The following is a 17,359-nucleotide window of genomic DNA, read 5'->3' as shown; positions in this document are numbered from 1 at the left end:
CATTAGGGAAACACTCTATTCTAGTCCTAACTGTCATGTACTCCGCTGGAATAACAATTAAAATGATTTGATGTTTTTAAGTATTTATATATTATGTTTGGCTTCAAACACTGATTATTTAGTAGTTGTTTGACAGTTTCAGTGTTCTTGTGCGGAAAGGAGTTGTTTTGTACTTTTAACAAATGGTCAGCGCACGATCGGTTCAGCCATAATGTGGAAATGTAGTTCTATGATCGACATCGCTAAAACGCATTTCGTGCTCTTCCAGCATCAAAGGTACTACGTTTCCCAGAAATCCAACTGCAGTAGCTCCACGAGGTCAGGGGAGTCGTCAGCGCACACGAGGGCTCATTCCGAGTGCTTACTCAAACCGTCCTTTCTCTCGCCCCTTGATGAGACGCACCGGCTGTTGGGTTTCAACAAAACAGGGGGGAAGGCTTGAACGACACAAGGGCTGACCTTAACAGCGGTTAAGGCCAGACACAAGAGTAATCAAGTTCGTGGCTTTAAAGTTTGTCTGTGTACCAATGGACGCGATAGACACTGCCCCTGATTCCTGGGATCAGGACTATGTCGAGGCCCAGGTCGACGTGCAACTTTCCAACGCTTTTTCTATCAACCTTAACGTGGACGCCAAGCCGTTTGTCCCCAACGTAAACGCCACAGAATTCGTCCCGGCCTTCCTGCAGAAGGGCTCCGCAGAAACGGCGGAGTCTGTCGGTAGGTTCCCACTTGAGTTCGCCGGTTATTTAACGTGGGTTCGCCAGCCTATTAGCCAATTTAGCTGTTAGCCTCACACACGCTTCTTTACATAGGCTCAGTACCGCTGTTTAGCATCGATGCTATACAGTCCCTATCAACGGCTCGAAGCGGAAACGGGGCCAACGTGTTAGGATTATACGCACCATATAGTTTGAAACTTGACAAACAGGACTTAAATGTACTTTAATATGTATAAAAAGTGTTCATTGAACACGTAGCACGTTAAAAAGTATGTGCCAGCTGTTCATGTTAGAAAGGGAGTCGGTATGATTGCCACTTAGTAGGTAAGCGCTAATAAAGCACATCGAGACTTGATAACAATATTTGTTTTGTCAAGATCGAAGAGAGAGTTTTCACTTGGTTTTTGGGTTAGCTGAACAGATACGCGAAGCTGAAGTCACGTGACGGGCTTTTTTAGTTGTACCATCATTAGCACTGATGATTATTGGCCCAGCGTAATCAATCAATTTGTCCATTGGTTGATTGTTTGAGGAGCCTCAATCTTATGGATGAATGCTTGAGAGTGGGATCTCTGTCTCTCCCCCTCCCTCCCCCACACACAATTCTGCCTTACTGCAAACATGATGTACCCTTATGTGCTCTTATTTTGGTGTAAGTCAGTTGTTGCCCTAATCAACTAGAGAACATGCCTATCAGTTTCACCATCTAATTCTAGAACCACAGATAATTAACCACCAGAATGTATTTGATGACATACTCTTTAATGTTTTAACAACTTAATTTCTAAATTCTTATGAGGCCTTTATGAGAATGTGTTTGAACACGGCGTGTGTTTCACACTGGAGGTTTACTGAGAATGGTCAATGTAGTGTGCAATAGAGGTAAATGGAGTGGTATGATATTTATTTTAATTTTTTTTTACTTTTCAAAGTTAAAGTTTGCATATCTTATGTAAAGAGTGGCTATTCTTAACCTATATAGTAACAAGCAAGGAGTCTATTAGAATGTGAAAAATGAGAACACATCAATGGGATGATTCAAGTTTACATTGGCGCTTAATCTTTGTCCATTCACCTCCTGCTGTAACATTATCTCAATCGAGATTACATTTAGGTTGAGATCTTGCCTTTTCAGCCATTTGAAGACAAGACATTTATATGCAACATGCAAGTTTGTTTGAAGATCAGAAAACAGATCTTTTAATTGTCTCATTCTGTGGTCTGCCTTACCACGAATAAAATAGATGTGCTGTTCACAAACGTAACATATTGCAGTACATTTTTTTGATGGTGTCTACAAGTTGGAAAATAAGCATGCATTATTCTTTCGAAATTACCATTCTTAGTTACTTAGACTGTTCTACATAATTACAGCTGTTAAAGTTAGCCTTCTTTCTTCCCACAGGTCCCAATACAGATGCCAGTGTGGAAGTATTGGAGCCTGAGGGTAAGTAAATGCTGAGACATAACCACATTTTATTTTACATCTTGTATTTTCTTTAAAATGTATATGTAAAGCACTTTGTATTGCATTTGTGTATGAAATGTGCTGTATAAATAAACTTGCCTACATCCCCATAAAAGTGATACAAATAAGTTTCCTGCTACAAACGTGCTTGTCTACATTCCATTTGACAGCCATCAAATTAAAGTTAATAATAAACAGAGGACTCACCATTATGATACCCCCCACACCTCTACACCACCGTCGCAACTTCCCACCTCAAATAACTTTTTTAAATTTAAACTTTGGATTCTTATGAAGCCAATTTCACACCTGGCGCAAACATATGTGCTCCAACAAAGCATTGTTTCTTTGTTTTTTTTTAACAGTGATTGGCATTTTTTTTTTTTAACTACATGGTGATTAAAATCCCTAACCAATAAAATTAGTTCTGGATCACATTTCAGGAGCAGCTGCAGTTACCAAAACTGGTGGCGCTAAAGCACAGAAAGCTGTTTTGACCCCCACCATTAAACGCTGAAGAAATCCTGAAACGGCATTGAGGATGTGTAGATCAGGATTTGCCTTAAAAACTGGAAAAAAAAAATTTTCCTAGCATTTAATTTATATCACTGCTTCGCTACCTTGCTTGCCCTTAACTCTGTTCTTTTGTGGATTGTCTTCATAATGTATTCCATATTGCAAATTTTTTTTTGCTTTTGGATTAAATCTATGTGAGGTCTTCTATTTGTCTTATGTATATTGTAGCATCTTTGGTTTTGGATCGCTTTGTAAAACATCTTATTGGATAATAAGTGCTACTTTGCCAAATATTAGGCTTGGGATCGATGCCTTTTTCACGCATTGATTTTCCCTATAATTCTTTCTCTCTCTCTCTCTCTATATATATATATCAGGATTCTTTTCAGATATAAATTTGTTTGCTCGTTGCACAGTAGTCTGTCTTTTCAAATATATTTTGTCAACACAACTTTGGTAAAGTGTGAGCTGGAGGGTAAATTATAGGGGTCGCACGCAGTTCATGTCTGGCGGACTAATGCATGTTCTAAAATTCAAACCAATTTTATACAATAATACACACCAACAACGCTCGGCATCAAAATTCTGCAGTGCCACAGATCGCAACTTGCATATTTTAATCATTAAATCCTTAAATTCGACCTAAATTGTTATCAAAGGGCAAAGATTATTTACTCTAGCCATTGCTGGATGATATATTGTGAATTAGTATCTTTCATAGAGCCTACAAAAGGTATTTTCAGTTTCAAGTATGTCTTTTTGTGGTTTGACCGCTTGATTGAAAAAAATATTCAAGGCTTCATACAGAGAAATTGCATAATAAAGGTTGCAATTTCTAATCGTTCAGTTTGCTTATTTACACCAGTTTCATACACTAACCTGCAAACTCAATGTCACTTTAATTCTAGAAGTACAAAAACCTTCCTATCTTTCGACTGCCTTCTGCTGTGCCAGCTCGTCCTGTGTGTTTGTGTGTGATACCTCAACCTGCTTCAGTAAATGATATATCACCCTCTTGTGGCCTCCAAACAGTATTATGACAGATTGTTACACTGAGGCCAACTGAGTGAATAAATGACCTCTGCTAAATTATCACTTTCTCTGGATTTACTATTTATAGGAAAGTGTTTTGAGTAAAATTATTATTATTATTATTTTTTTTTTCATAACGTACCCAAATTCCAAATAAAAATATTGTCATTTAGAGCATTTATTTGCAGAAAATGACAACTGGTCAAAATAAAAAAAAAATATGCAGTGGTGTCAGACCTCGAATAATGCAAAGAAAACCAGTTCATTTTAATTTTTAAACAAGACACCGTTGCTAAATAGCCTCTCCAGATCTCCATCTGACCATTAGATGACCAAGTGGAGGATCGGTGATGATCTGGGGTGCTTCAGCAAGGTTTGAATTGGGCAGATTCGTTTTTGTGAAGGATGCATGAATCAAGCCACGTACAAGGTTCTCCTGGAAGAACTTGTTTCCTTCTGTTCTGACAGTGTTACCCAACTCTCATTTTATTTTTTTGATTGGCTCGCTAGAGAACTCGTTTTGTTTGTATTGTGATTCCATGGTTGTTTACTGTTGATCTTGTCAATTTGTTGTTCTCATTCATGATTGCCAGGGGGCAGACCGACTAAAAGGTGCTTTGCGCCACCTATTGTAAGGTGTGAATATGTTAACGGTGATCATTCACCTATTTTTTTTAATGTGAAATGACCATTCATTTGTGATTTTGATTTTACGTAATCGTGTCGCGATTGGTGTGCAATGGCCTTTAGACTTTTAAAAAAGGGTCATTATAAGGTTGTGAAAGTATGTAAGTAGATGGGGGGGAAGGGGGTGGGAGGGTGTCAAGCACAACAACTCACTAATGACAGAGATGGTGGAACATGAATATATGAGAGGGAAAAAAAGAGTTTTGGGACACTTTGCTGTATATCAATCATTGTCAAAATATGCACAAGATTAAAATATTTTGTTTTAACTGTTGCCATCAAAATCAAGACTGCTTAAGGGCCGTGTATACTTTGTTTTTTCGCGCTCTGGAGCGGATCATGCCCAGATGAACACTTTGCCTTCCAAAGTATACTTTTCTGAGCGTGAGCGAATACGAACGCATTCGATGCATGTGCACTACTATGGATTGTGATATTCTAAATATCATAAACTCTGCAGGGCTGTGGCCCTCCAGGAACTGAGTTTGACATCTCTGCCCTAGTTAGTCAAAAGTGCTTCAGCCACAGAACGTCATTAAAGTGGGTCCTCACAGTCCACCAGAACTGTTTTGATCGCAGGTGCTCCCAGGTATATGGAGGCTGTCAGCGAATGAGAAAAGCCATTTGAGCCCTCGTTATGAGAGCTATTGCACTTATTCTGTGAGGTCTCCTGGCAGCATTTAATAACATAATGTTTCAATTGCTTTATTACAGCAAGTGCAACTCTCCCCGAAGCAAAGAGGACGTTCAGCTGCTCAGTGACAAAAAAAAACGGGCTCAAGATAATGCGCATTCATGCGCAATTTACAGTTTATGGAAACGTGCAGTATTTCGCATTTTCTTTAGTCACATTTTCAGAAATGTGCATAAATTCGACAGCTACAGATAAGTTGTGATGTAATGTATGCGTCTATAAGCTGCTTCATATTTGAAGTGCAAGTAGCAGAACTTCCGCCAGCATATGTGCTCGCTACGGTCTGTTTATGGACAAGGGCTTCACGATATATCAAGACCAGATGCTGATATACAAACTTTAACTTGGCTTGGTTATTGGCTGCTGTGATCTGTGTGGGTTTTAATTAATGTATTGTCCTGTAGAATCATTTCTAGCAGTGTCAATTTCAGCACGGACTGGGTAACGACAAGCACATTAAACCAAAGCAGAAAGAAATTGTTTGGCAAGTGCTTCTGGACATAATTTTAAGTAGGGATGCACCGAAATTAAAATGCTGGGCCGAAACCGAAAATCCAGGATGCACCGAAATGTACTTTTTTTTTTTTTACCTATTTAAACTTTTTCATGAATTTAATGAATCTGAATTGAAAAACTACAAACCAATAAAATAAATCTCACACTTTTATTGAAAGTAAAACACCAAAATTGGACAAAAAATATATTAAAACTATATTAAATATTATTCTTCATTCAGTTCTGTAAAAACAATTTTCAATTTAACAATTATCCAAATAATGTAAAGTTTTAGAAAACTATTTATGCAAAACAACAGTCAAGTAATGATCTTAGCTAACATCTTTCAAAAAGTTTAAATATGCAACAGTAATTTTAATTCAAACAGAAGGCAGAGCACAGAATGGCAGAGGGCCTCTATTCCACTGATCTAAAATATATATATATATATATATATATATATATATATATATATATATATATTAGATCAGTGCTCTGTTCTGTTTATGTAAACGTATGTCCACTTTAAGTGAAAATTATTGTGCAAAACAGCAGTAATTGAACTAAATCCAACCTCAACTGTAAACGACAGATGTATCCTCAAGTGAAGAACAAGTGTAATGTAATTGCTATACACATCAAATTGGACCGCTTTCTATTTAAGAACAAGTGACCGGTTTCTCTTCAAGAACAAAAGTTGCTAAACTTTCTGACAGTCACTCCTGTCAGAAAGCTCATCAAGAACATGAGATGCTGCACTGAACAGTCTCTCACTCTCTGTGCTGGTGCTTGGGCAGATAAATACCTGTGTGCAATCCGCGCAAGCAAAGGAAAGCGGTCTTTGTTTATGCGACCGTAGTCAAGGGGTTGTCGCTTCTTTTCTTTTTTGGGATTGTCGCTTCTGGCAATGGGTAGTTCAGCTAGATACGTCTCAAGTTGTGGTGTAGCTGTGCTAGTTGTGGCACTGCTGTGGATCGGGGCACTTTCCTGTAGAATCTCTTGCTGTAGTGTGTGTGTGTGTGTGTGTGTGTATATATATATATATATATATATATATATATATATATATATATATATATATCTTGAAATTTCTGCTGAACAAACACTGCAGATCGCAAATTTGATGTCCTTATCAGAAACTTTGAAGAATTTCCACACCGCTGACATGTTTAGGGCTAGATCGATCCAGAGTGAAAACTGAGCACTGAGGGGCGGGGCGAGGAGGAATATTTTCGGCTCATATTTTCAGCCTTTTTTCTCTTTCGGCCAAAAACCGAAAGTGCCATTTTCGGCTGAAATTTCGGTGCTTCCCAAATTTTATGTAAAAGCCCCACATTGAAAACTAATTTTAAAATTCATTTGAAAAATACAGCGTTAAAATAAAATATTTTTCAACACAGATTATTTTAGGATATCCCACAATATGGTGAAATTAACTTTATATTCATATGCTTTAAAAAAAAATACTAATTGAAAATGTATTTGAATATATGCTACATAACTAATGGTAAAACTGTACATATTATACACGGTCTATATGCAATTTGAAACAAAAGACAAATGTTTGTGATCTCCAAGATAGATGGTCCTTTTTTATTCCACTTCCGTTTTATTGGCCGGTGGGGGCCCTGATGAGCCGCACACTCTTACATCATAATTGGATTATTGTATTGCATATTGCATTTTCAAATAACTTATCAAATATCACAATTTTCCTCAATCTTGCAGCCTTATTAACGATTGTGGCCCATTCTGACGTGTGAGAATGAAGATTCTGATTTCACCACTGTGTTCTGAGTAAAAGTCCACTCAAATCAAATTTTTGTGGTACTTATTATCTAGAAACACAATTATGTTGACACCAAAAGCAGCAATATAAGTCAAATGGGAAATGTACGTTTTTCTGATTGACAAAGAATTAACATCCTTCAACAATTCTTAGTTAATAACTGGTGTAAATGTAATGTTGGTTTTGCCATCAGCTCCACCCATGGCGAATGGTGATGCAGAGATGGCAACAGACGACACCTGGGAGCAGAAAGGGAGTGAGCCCAGTGAGGCTGAGGCAGAGCCAGAGCCGGGAGGAGATGGTGGTCAGGCTGAAGAAGACTCTCCACAAGAGGAAATGATGGAGGAGGAAGTGCCAATACCTAAAGTAGCCCCTATACAGCCAAATGCCCCCAAGAAGGAACATGTTAATGTGGTCTTCATTGGCCATGTCGGTTAGTGTTTGCAGATTGCTTTTACAATGTATAATAAAAAATTAGACTAACTTTGTTTACGGAACTGTGCATGCAAAGACACGCACACATATTTTACTATAAGTGTCAGTTATAGCCAAGAATGTTCTACTATTTACAATAAAATATATAATGCATCTTTTTATATTTCAAATTTGTGTGCATATTTCCTTTGGTAACTCCAATTTGCATAGGTTTTTTTATATCTTTGTCGGTTACCCTCGGACTTCTGCTCAATAGCATAATGGCAAACACTTTTAAAATGGCATTAGAGAACGGTGAGTTCACCACATTTATCTTTCTAGTCCTCACTCTGGCACGCTTTTATCTTCTATTCTACCAGATGCTGGCAAATCAACTATTGGAGGACAAATCATGTGAGTTGTTGTTTTTAATGCTGTGTTTTTAGCAGATATTGTGGGTTTTTCCATCCCCCATTTCTGATAGCCCTGCTCTCTGCCTCTCTCCTGCAGGTATTTAACAGGAATGGTGGACAAACGAACTCTGGAGAAGTATGAGAAGGAAGCTAAGGAAAAGAACAGGGAAACTTGGTAATTGTGTGGTTTACTTATTACTTTCAGTACAGCAGCTATTTTATCAGAACATCTGGTGTTACATATACACTGATCAGCCACAACATTAAAATAGCTGTAAAGGAGTTCAATGGAAAGGAAGCGAGAACTGGCTTGACAAAATATAAATAATATTTTAATGAAAAACTCAAACAAAAGACAAGAACACACACGACGGTCAGCTGCCCGTAAACATTCTCTCTCTGCTTGTCTGCGAGAGGGAATCTGTGGCTTCTTTTTTTTTTTTTTTCATTTCTTGTTTGGCTCAGTTTTTTATAGTATTGGGATGACCTGCTTCATTAATTAAAATGAAGTTCTATGAATGCATACAAAAAAGTAGTTCAAGAATGCAAATGTTTCTAAAATCTCTGCACAGCTCTTGTCCAAGCAAATTTGGGGATTTGTAACAGCAATAATTTCTCTAAAAGATTTTCACAATTAACTGTATTTCTTAGGTACCTCTCATGGGCCCTTGACACAAACCAGGAGGAGAGGGACAAAGGAAAGACTGTGGAAGTTGGACGTTCATATTTCGAGACTGAGAAAAAGCACTTTACCATTCTGGATGCACCAGGTCACAAAAGCTTCGTCCCCAACATGATTGGCGGTGCATCACAAGCTGATTTGGCAGTGCTGGTGAGTCATGACATTGAATAGGCACTAGGGCTGGGCAATAGGACTATGTAATCGGATATCGACAATGTCTTACAAATCTCCCAATGCAGATTTCAACACTCATTGGCCCTGTTTCTACCTGGTATTATGATGTGTCTCAGGTGATCCTATCATATGTGGTCAGGTGAGACATCGCATTTACACTTGGACGTTAAAATGTGTCTCCTGTGACCACTTGTGATCGGATTTGTATGGGAGGGTTTCTTTCATGACGACATACATCAGCAATGCATCTTAACATGCATTGTGAATGCAACTCTGCAGATTCACTTAAATATATCTATGTATTAAAGAAACAAAGACTAAATTGATTATATCATAAAATAATACAAGACCATGTTCACCTTGAACCTAAAGTTAAGTTCTTTAGGAAGCGTTATTTTGGGAGCACAAGGGAATTGGGCGTGCACCTAATATGAAACTGTAATATTGTTAACTGTGTATAAGTAACCTTTTTTTATATATAATATTATTATTATTATTATTATTATCATCTTTACATTTATAATTGTCTAGTTCTTAATTTTTAGGCTTTTAGTATTTTCCCACTGTATAATGGCATGATGGCGAATGGGGTGGTTGGAGACTGTAAATTTTTGGATTTGTGAAATATACGATTTCTTTTTATATAATTTCGTTATTTTAAAATCGTTTTTTTATTTTGTTTAAATTGCAATTTAAATTCAGAAATATCTTTCATGTTTCAATAAATAAATGTATTTTTTAATGCAAAATCAATAAAGCAAAAATATTCAACGACCCTCGGCAGGTTGGTTGGCAATATAATTGGGTATTGCTGTATTTTTTTAATGTGGCTATTATCAATAAAATATTTTTTACATATCGCCCAGCCCTAATAGGCTCTGAAGGACAGCCATGAGAAATAACCGCTCATGCTGTCTGCTGTTCAAAATCTCTGCATAAATACAAACTCTGAGCTGGGACCATATTAAATATGTTAATAGCGGACCATAGATGGTGCTGTTTGAATACGGATGTAGACCTCAAAATTCTTAGACAATGTCTCTCACAAAGACCAAAAGACCCTGAATTAATAGCTGGCATTATTTATTTCTAAAGGTTATTTCTGCAAGGAAAGGAGAGTTTGAAACGGGCTTTGAAAAAGGAGGCCAGACGCGAGAGCACGCCATGTTGGCCAAAACTGCTGGAGTGAAGCATTTGATTGTACTTGTAAACAAAATGGATGACCCAACAGTGAACTGGAGTTTGGAGAGGTCAGAAAAAGGATATTTTAATATCTCAATAGCTATTGTTGTATATTGCTCAGTTCTTTTTCAACTGGTGTTACATAATTGAATTGTAAGCTATAAATTTGTGTCATAATAAATAAATCCACTATTTATTTGTAGGTACGAAGAATGTAAGGAGAAACTTGTTCCATTTTTGAAGAAGGTTGGGTTCAACCCCAGAAAAGATATTCATTTCATGCCATGTTCGGGACTTACCGGGGCCAACCTTAAAGAACCAGTGGAGCACTGCCCTTGGTATACGTAAGTGTGCTGAGTTAGCTGAAAGATTGATGTGTAGTTTTAAATTTGCATTCTAAAGCTTAACAATTTAAAGTATTATGAAAAACATATCTTAAGTGTGTGTGTGTGTGTGTGTGTGTGTGTGTGTGTGTGTGTGTGTGTGTGTGTGTGTGTGTGTGTGTGTTAGGGCTGCAACTAACGATTATTTTGATAATCTAACAAAGTTTTGAACGATTATTCAGCGAGTTATTGCAAGATTGATTTGTTTTCTCCCAATTTGGATTGCCCAATACCCACTTCTTATTAGGTCCTCATGGTGGCTTAGTTACAAGTCTCCGTTCCCTGCACTTCTGATACAGTCAATCTGTGCATCTTCCGTAAATCAGTGAATCCACGTGGCTCATTGTGCATGACACCGCGGAGACTCGCAGCATGTGGAGGCTCATGCTAATCTCCACGATCCATGCACAACTTACCACGCACCTCATTGAGACCAAGAACCACTAAATGCGACCACAAGCAGGTTACCCCATATGACTACCTTCCCAAGCAACCTAGCCAATTTGGTTGCTTAGGGGTCCTGGCTGGAGATTATTGCATCAATTAATCATTAGCTCTAAACCGATTATTCAGCTTGTGCTGAACATGCTTATTATCAATAAAGAGGACAAAATTATCTTTTAAAAATACATCTAAATGACATTCACTGAATTAAAGTGGAAATAATTTTTATTAAGTTTAATTCAGGAAAGAAATTCACTGCAAAAAATCCTATTGTTTTTAAGTGTTTGTCTTTTTTTTCCCATTTAAAATTGTCTAAAAATCCTTAAAACAACAAGTTTACTTGAGAAGCAACATTTAAGATATTTAGACTTGCTTTAAGAGAATGTATCTTAAATATAAGTGTATTTTGTATACAAGTGTAATTTTTAGTTGGTTATACCAAGTGCATTAAAGACAAAATACACTCATATTTAAGATACATTCTCTTAAAGCAAGTCTAAATATCTTATATGCTGTTTCTCGTGTGAATCCATCTTTTTTTTAAAGGATTTCTATATATTTTAAAATATTTATATTTTTAATATTAGATTCAACATTCTCAGATTAAAAAAAAGGCTCTTCTGCAGTATAGCTGCTAAATTAACAGTGTTTTAAAGGAGTTTTATATATTTATAAATCAAAAATGTATTTTGTTGCTGTGTTTAATAGGGCAAAGACTACCTCTCACACATTTCTATTCACTTCAATCCATCTTTAACTCACAAAAAACAATCTCTCTCTTATTCATGAAGTTGTGTATTACCAATTTTCTTCACGATAAGAAATGCACAGTGAAATATATTATGATTCAATAAGTCAAGAGCCATCACATTACATTCTAGAGGGACGAGCGTCCCCGCGACAGGGTGTGCCTCAGCCGAGTGCAATTTCATTCTCTCTCCCTTAGATCGGGACATTCGTGCAACTCAAAGAGACATTGACCATTCCAAATTGGGGAGGAAATAAAATTTTTTACTCCAGGGTGTTTCCTTTAAAGATACTCGACACGCAAATTTTGCTTCAGTGGAGCGGCGTTACTCGAGCACCATTTATTCCACAACGAGAGTGCTTCTGTATTTACTTATTTTGTATTTTTGCATTATTTCCATCACACTTTGCGATCTAAATCACCTGAAGCTGTTTGGAAAGTTTAGACTGCATCTGGACTGTGAGCTGTGTAATTCTTCCTCTCCTCAGTCAGGCACGTGCTGCTCTCACGCGTCATCATTAGAGTTTAATGTGATGTTGTGTTAAATGAGATCCAAACTATTAAACAAAACTTTGTTGTTGTCGTCGATAACGTCCACTAATTACTTGCGTGCGTGTGTGTACGGTGCCTTGAAAAAGTACTCTGCCCCTGTGTAGTTTACAAAACATTTCTTGTCCGGTTCTAAATTTAGAATATAATAAAGTATGACTTTTTTCCTCAGCTTGAACACCGTATGTATTACATAAAATAAAATTGAGAATGAAAGTGTTCATACCTTTTCATAATTTCAATTACTTCTCTCTCTTTAAGGTCAAACTGTGTGGTTGGATTTTTCTTTTCAATTAACAAAAATTAAGATATAAAAGTGCATTCAAAACAAATGGGGGATATAATTGTGGAGAAGCACAAATCTGGTGAGGATACAAGGCCATTTCAAAGGCAATGAACATGCCTTGAATCTTATCACATGATGAACACATGATGGCTGGCGCTTTTTTCCTGCGTTTACAGACATGACGCAAAGATGAATTAAATAAGCCAGCGATTTCACGCCAAATCCAACTCAAAATACAAATAATTATTATAGGCTTTCAATAGTGAATCAGGGTAATGTAAGGACATTGTTTATGTACTTGATCAATAATTGCAATTTGTTCATTTTAACCAAAGAAATCTTACATAATGCAATTTTAACCATGCATTAATGTAGGGGGATGAATCCTTTTTTTTTTCTTTTTTCTTTTTGGGCTGCACTGCGGCAGAGTTAAGTGAATTAAAAACAAAAATCAGCTGAATTATTCAATCTCAAGTTGTGCAAATAATTTTTGGGGGCTGAATATCAAAAGTAACTGGTGGCCACCAGCTGCATTAAGTACTGCAGTTCATCTCCTTCATGGACTGCACCATATTTGCCAGTTCTTGCTGTGAGATGTAACCCCACTCTTCCACCAAGGCACTTGCAAGTTCCCAGAAATTGCTGTTTGTGTCTTAACGACCGTTCCACAGGTGCATGTTCAGTAATTGTTAATAGTTCATTGAACAAGCATGGAGGAAATTGTTTAAACACTTTACAATTAAGATCTGTAAAGTTATTTGGATTTTTATAAAATTATCTTTAAAATACAGTGTCCTGAAAAAGGGACGTTTCGTGTGTGTGTGTGTGTGTGTATATTTTTATGCATTAAATGTGTCAGTTTGTTTGAAATATTGTGTTTAATGTATTTTAATTGTCCCCTATCAACAGAGGGTTACCATTTATACCACACCTGGACAGTTTGCCAAACTTCAACAGATCAAGCGATGGACCAGTCAGATTACCCATTGTAGATAAGTATAAAGTGAGTGTAGGGGAAGTTTACTTACCAAATATTTGCCATGGAACATTCTGATGTGATGTAATTTTGTATGGTTTTTGTTAAAAACGTGTTTGTGTGTCTTAACAGGACATGGGCACTGTGGTCTTGGGGAAACTGGAATCGGGATCAATCAATAAAGCTCAGCAACTTGTGATGATGCCCAACAGGGTAAGATAATCGGAATGCAACAGTTTCACACTTCATGTTTAACTGAGGTTTCTGACATTGACTGAGTGATGCATGTCTGCCTTTGTGAACTGTGTGCAGCACACTGTAGAGGTGCTGAGTCTGCTCTCTGATGATGTTGAAACTGATGATGCGGAACCTGGAGAGAACTTGAAGTTGAGACTCAAGGGTATTGAAGAGGAGGAGATCCTGCCAGGCTTCATCCTCTGCACTGCTGAGAGCCTCTGCCACACTGGGCGCACATTTGATGCCCAGGTAACTTGCCACACATCATGCCATGATTAAGAGCTGATAGAGTAGTGTTTTTTTTTTTACTCTCATTTGTTTTGGTTTTGCAGCATTTCAAATATTGAGTGTTTGTCTCATTTTCAGATAGTCATCATTGAACACAAGTCAATCATCTGCCCTGGTTACAATGCAGTTCTTCATATCCACACATGCATTGAAGAAGTGCAAATTATGGTAATTGCCAATGTTATTCAGTTTTATTTCAGTTGATACATTGACTGATTACATACGGTAGGTACATTTATGAGGACATTGTGATTAGCAATTAAATCTATGCCTGTAAACCGACAGGCTAGATTTACAGCTAGTTCTGTCTCAGTGATTTTAATTGTGCCTCTGACCCCTTTACAGGCCTTAATCTGTCAGGTAGATAAAAAGACAGGGGAGAAGAGCAAAACACGACCCCGATTTGTCAAACAGGACCAGATGTGCATTGCTCGTCTGAGAACAGCTGGAACCATTTGCCTTGAGACCTTCAAAGATTTCCCTCAGATGGGACGCTTCACCTTACGAGATGAAGGTGAGTGGACAGTGGGCCAATTCCAAACAGCTTTTTGTGCTCAAAAAAGGGGGTGCTTATTTGAAGGTTCATTTAAAATTAAATTGATCAACCTAATCCCTTTTTTGCAAAGCTGTTAGTAAAGTGTAAAAGCTCTGGTCATTTTGCAAGTAATTTTGATAAATGATTATGGTAATTTATTCATCTAAACACCCAGGTGCTCTCATACACCCAAAGGGACTATCAGTGGGAAATATTCCTCATCACATGGACAGCCATGCATGATTTTAAATCCCATAAAGACACAGAGACACTATTTGATGAGACCGTAATGCGCTGCTGCTTTCAGAGTCCTCTTGTGAGACTTCAGAATAAGGGATGCTCACTTTCAATTGGAATTTTCCCATAATCATCCAAGGCTTCTCATTTTAAACAGTGACCAGCCATTTCTTAACTTTTGATTTGTACATTTGTATCGGTTTCATGAAGGTTTTTGCTGTTTTTCTGGAAAACACCCATTCCCATAAATAAGTACGTTCTCTTTTCTTTCAGGGAAAACCATTGCAAATGGGAAGGTGTTGAAGCTTGTTGCCGAGAAAGACTGAAAAGATGTGTGATTGTTCTGAAACGACTGACCAATGCGGAGATTGATGCTGCTTCAGCTGCAGTGCCCTTCACAGCCACCTGACCTTTCTTCACTCCGCTACTTGAAGACCAGCTTAAAAAAACTTCTCTTAAAAGAAATCTGTTTTTAAGCAAATGAAAATTAAAATCATGTCCACATGTGTCAGCTTTCTCATATTGAGAGCTCAGCGATGCCATTTGTTTTAGGTTCACCCCATGACCTTTTCCTCCCCATCAGCCTGCACACGTAAAGTGGCAAGAGATTTAGCTCTCTTTCAAACTTTTTTTTTATTTTTTATAAATTTCTTTTTGCTTCCATCAGAGCTATATAATGGCAGCAGATACAGTAAGCGTATGTGGACCAAGATTTGCTTGTTAACATTAAATGATTTATGAGCAGTAAAGTTTGAATGATTAACCAATTGAAACCAAAATGTCAATATCTTGGTTGTACATGTCTCCCATTTCTTATTTCCATTTTGGTTTCTTTTCACAGAACGTTCTTGCAAAGTGCATGAGCGTGTTCACGTTATTAAAGCATCTTCTGTGACAATAAAATATAAGATTGGGGGAAAATGGCAGTTGTTTTTTTTTCACATTTATAACTTGTCTTGAGGTGTAGCCTGTTTTTGTACATGATAATATAACAAATACATCTGACCTTATAATTCAGGGTATGGATGCTTTAAAGTTCTGTTAGTCAAAATGTTTACAAAGTCTGTGATATATGTTTATACACGCATACATACATGCACAAACACCGATCAGCCACAAAATTAAAACCGCCTGCCTAATGTGTAGGTCCCCCTTGTGCCTCCAAAAAAGCACCAACCTGTGTCTCAGAATAGCACTCTGAGATGATGTTCTTCTCACCACAATTGTACAGAGTGGTTATCAGAGTTACTGAAGCCTTTCTGTGAGCTCAAACCAGTCTGGCCATTCTCTGATGAGCTTGCTCATCAACAAGGCATTTCTGTCCTCAGAAGTACCCCTCACTGAATGTACTTTGCTTTTGGCACCATTCTTGAGTAAATTCTAGAGACTGTTGTGTGTGAAAGTCACAGGAGATCGGCGGTTACAGAAATACTCAAACCAGCCCATCTGGCACCAACAAACATGCCATTGTGTTCCTAATAAAGTGTTCAGTATGTGTTGATAATATGGTAGTGTGTTTGTTGATAGCTAGCTGCGAGGTTTAAGAGTTATGTGAACGGATCAAATTTAAATTAACTAAATTAATTTAGGTTTTTGCTACACAAAGTATTTGAGCAGAGCCTACACTTTAACCAATGTCCAAAAGTGAATTAAGTTAAACCAACAAGAAATATTTTTTCAGTGTAATCATGTGGAGTGGAATAATGGCAACACATAAACCAAAACTAGATTTTAATTATATTATTTTTTAAATATATTCTGCATATTAAGCAGCATTTTATAATATTACTGGCTCAGCGGTAAGGTGCTTATCTGTTACTAATTCCAATATCACTTAATGTCCTACATGTACAAACTACAATGATTTTATGGTCGTACAAATGCCATTCTAGACCTTAGAAATCATGGTCTTTAATAACTATTTCAGGGTAGTCCACTGCTTAAAGCAGTAGCAATGTGATTTTAGTATTTGTGGCTGCAATTACTCTGTCAGAGACAGAAATAGGGCAGTGCGGTCCTGCTCCAGATGTTCATATAGACATACCCACAGGGAGTGGCTTTCATTCCACTGTATTTTGTGGATAAATACAGTATCTGGTGGATAGAAGTGGAACAAGAGCTTCTGTATACCATTTGATGGGCTTTGAGCTTTCAGAGTAAGTGTATCTCATCTTTTGATTTTGAGATGTTTCTTTTTACTATGCCACATTTTCTTGTGTGTATGTTATGCATGATTTAAGGTAGGATTCATATTGGTGGTCTCTGATTCCTGTAGATCAGGATGCTCTCCAGTGTATCTGCAGTTCCGACTGAGGGCAACAGCCCACGAATGGATGAATCTGGCTTGTGCCTGGAAAAAAATCCCCAAAAAGGATTGAAATGCAGCTGGAGTCACTTTCAAAAGCCAG

The 17,359-nt window shown here is 37.4% G+C and overlaps 1 protein-coding gene across 1 annotated transcript; it reads left to right on the top strand.

The window, feature by feature from the left end:
• The first annotated feature begins 320 nt into the window (after nt 1-320).
• gspt1l (G1 to S phase transition 1, like) lies at nt 321-15,863 on the top strand. Its single transcript, XM_052140075.1, has 14 exons — nt 321-720; nt 2,128-2,169; nt 7,597-7,836; nt 8,198-8,231; nt 8,328-8,405; nt 8,882-9,062; nt 10,182-10,336; nt 10,472-10,612; nt 13,588-13,681; nt 13,787-13,867; nt 13,967-14,140; nt 14,258-14,347; nt 14,525-14,693; nt 15,225-15,863. Exons 1-14 carry the CDS (start codon nt 528-530, stop codon nt 15,275-15,277), a joined length of 1,725 nt encoding a protein of 574 aa, XP_051996035.1. The 5' UTR covers nt 321-527; the 3' UTR covers nt 15,278-15,863.
• The last annotated feature ends 1,496 nt before the right edge of the window (nt 15,864-17,359 follow it).

The sequence above is a fragment of the Xyrauchen texanus genome, chromosome 12 (genome assembly GCF_025860055.1).
Source record: "Xyrauchen texanus isolate HMW12.3.18 chromosome 12, RBS_HiC_50CHRs, whole genome shotgun sequence".
Lineage (NCBI taxonomy): Eukaryota > Metazoa > Chordata > Actinopteri > Cypriniformes > Catostomidae > Xyrauchen > Xyrauchen texanus.
Note: the sequence above shows the minus strand (reverse complement) of the source record. Positions and strands in the feature narration are given on the sequence as shown.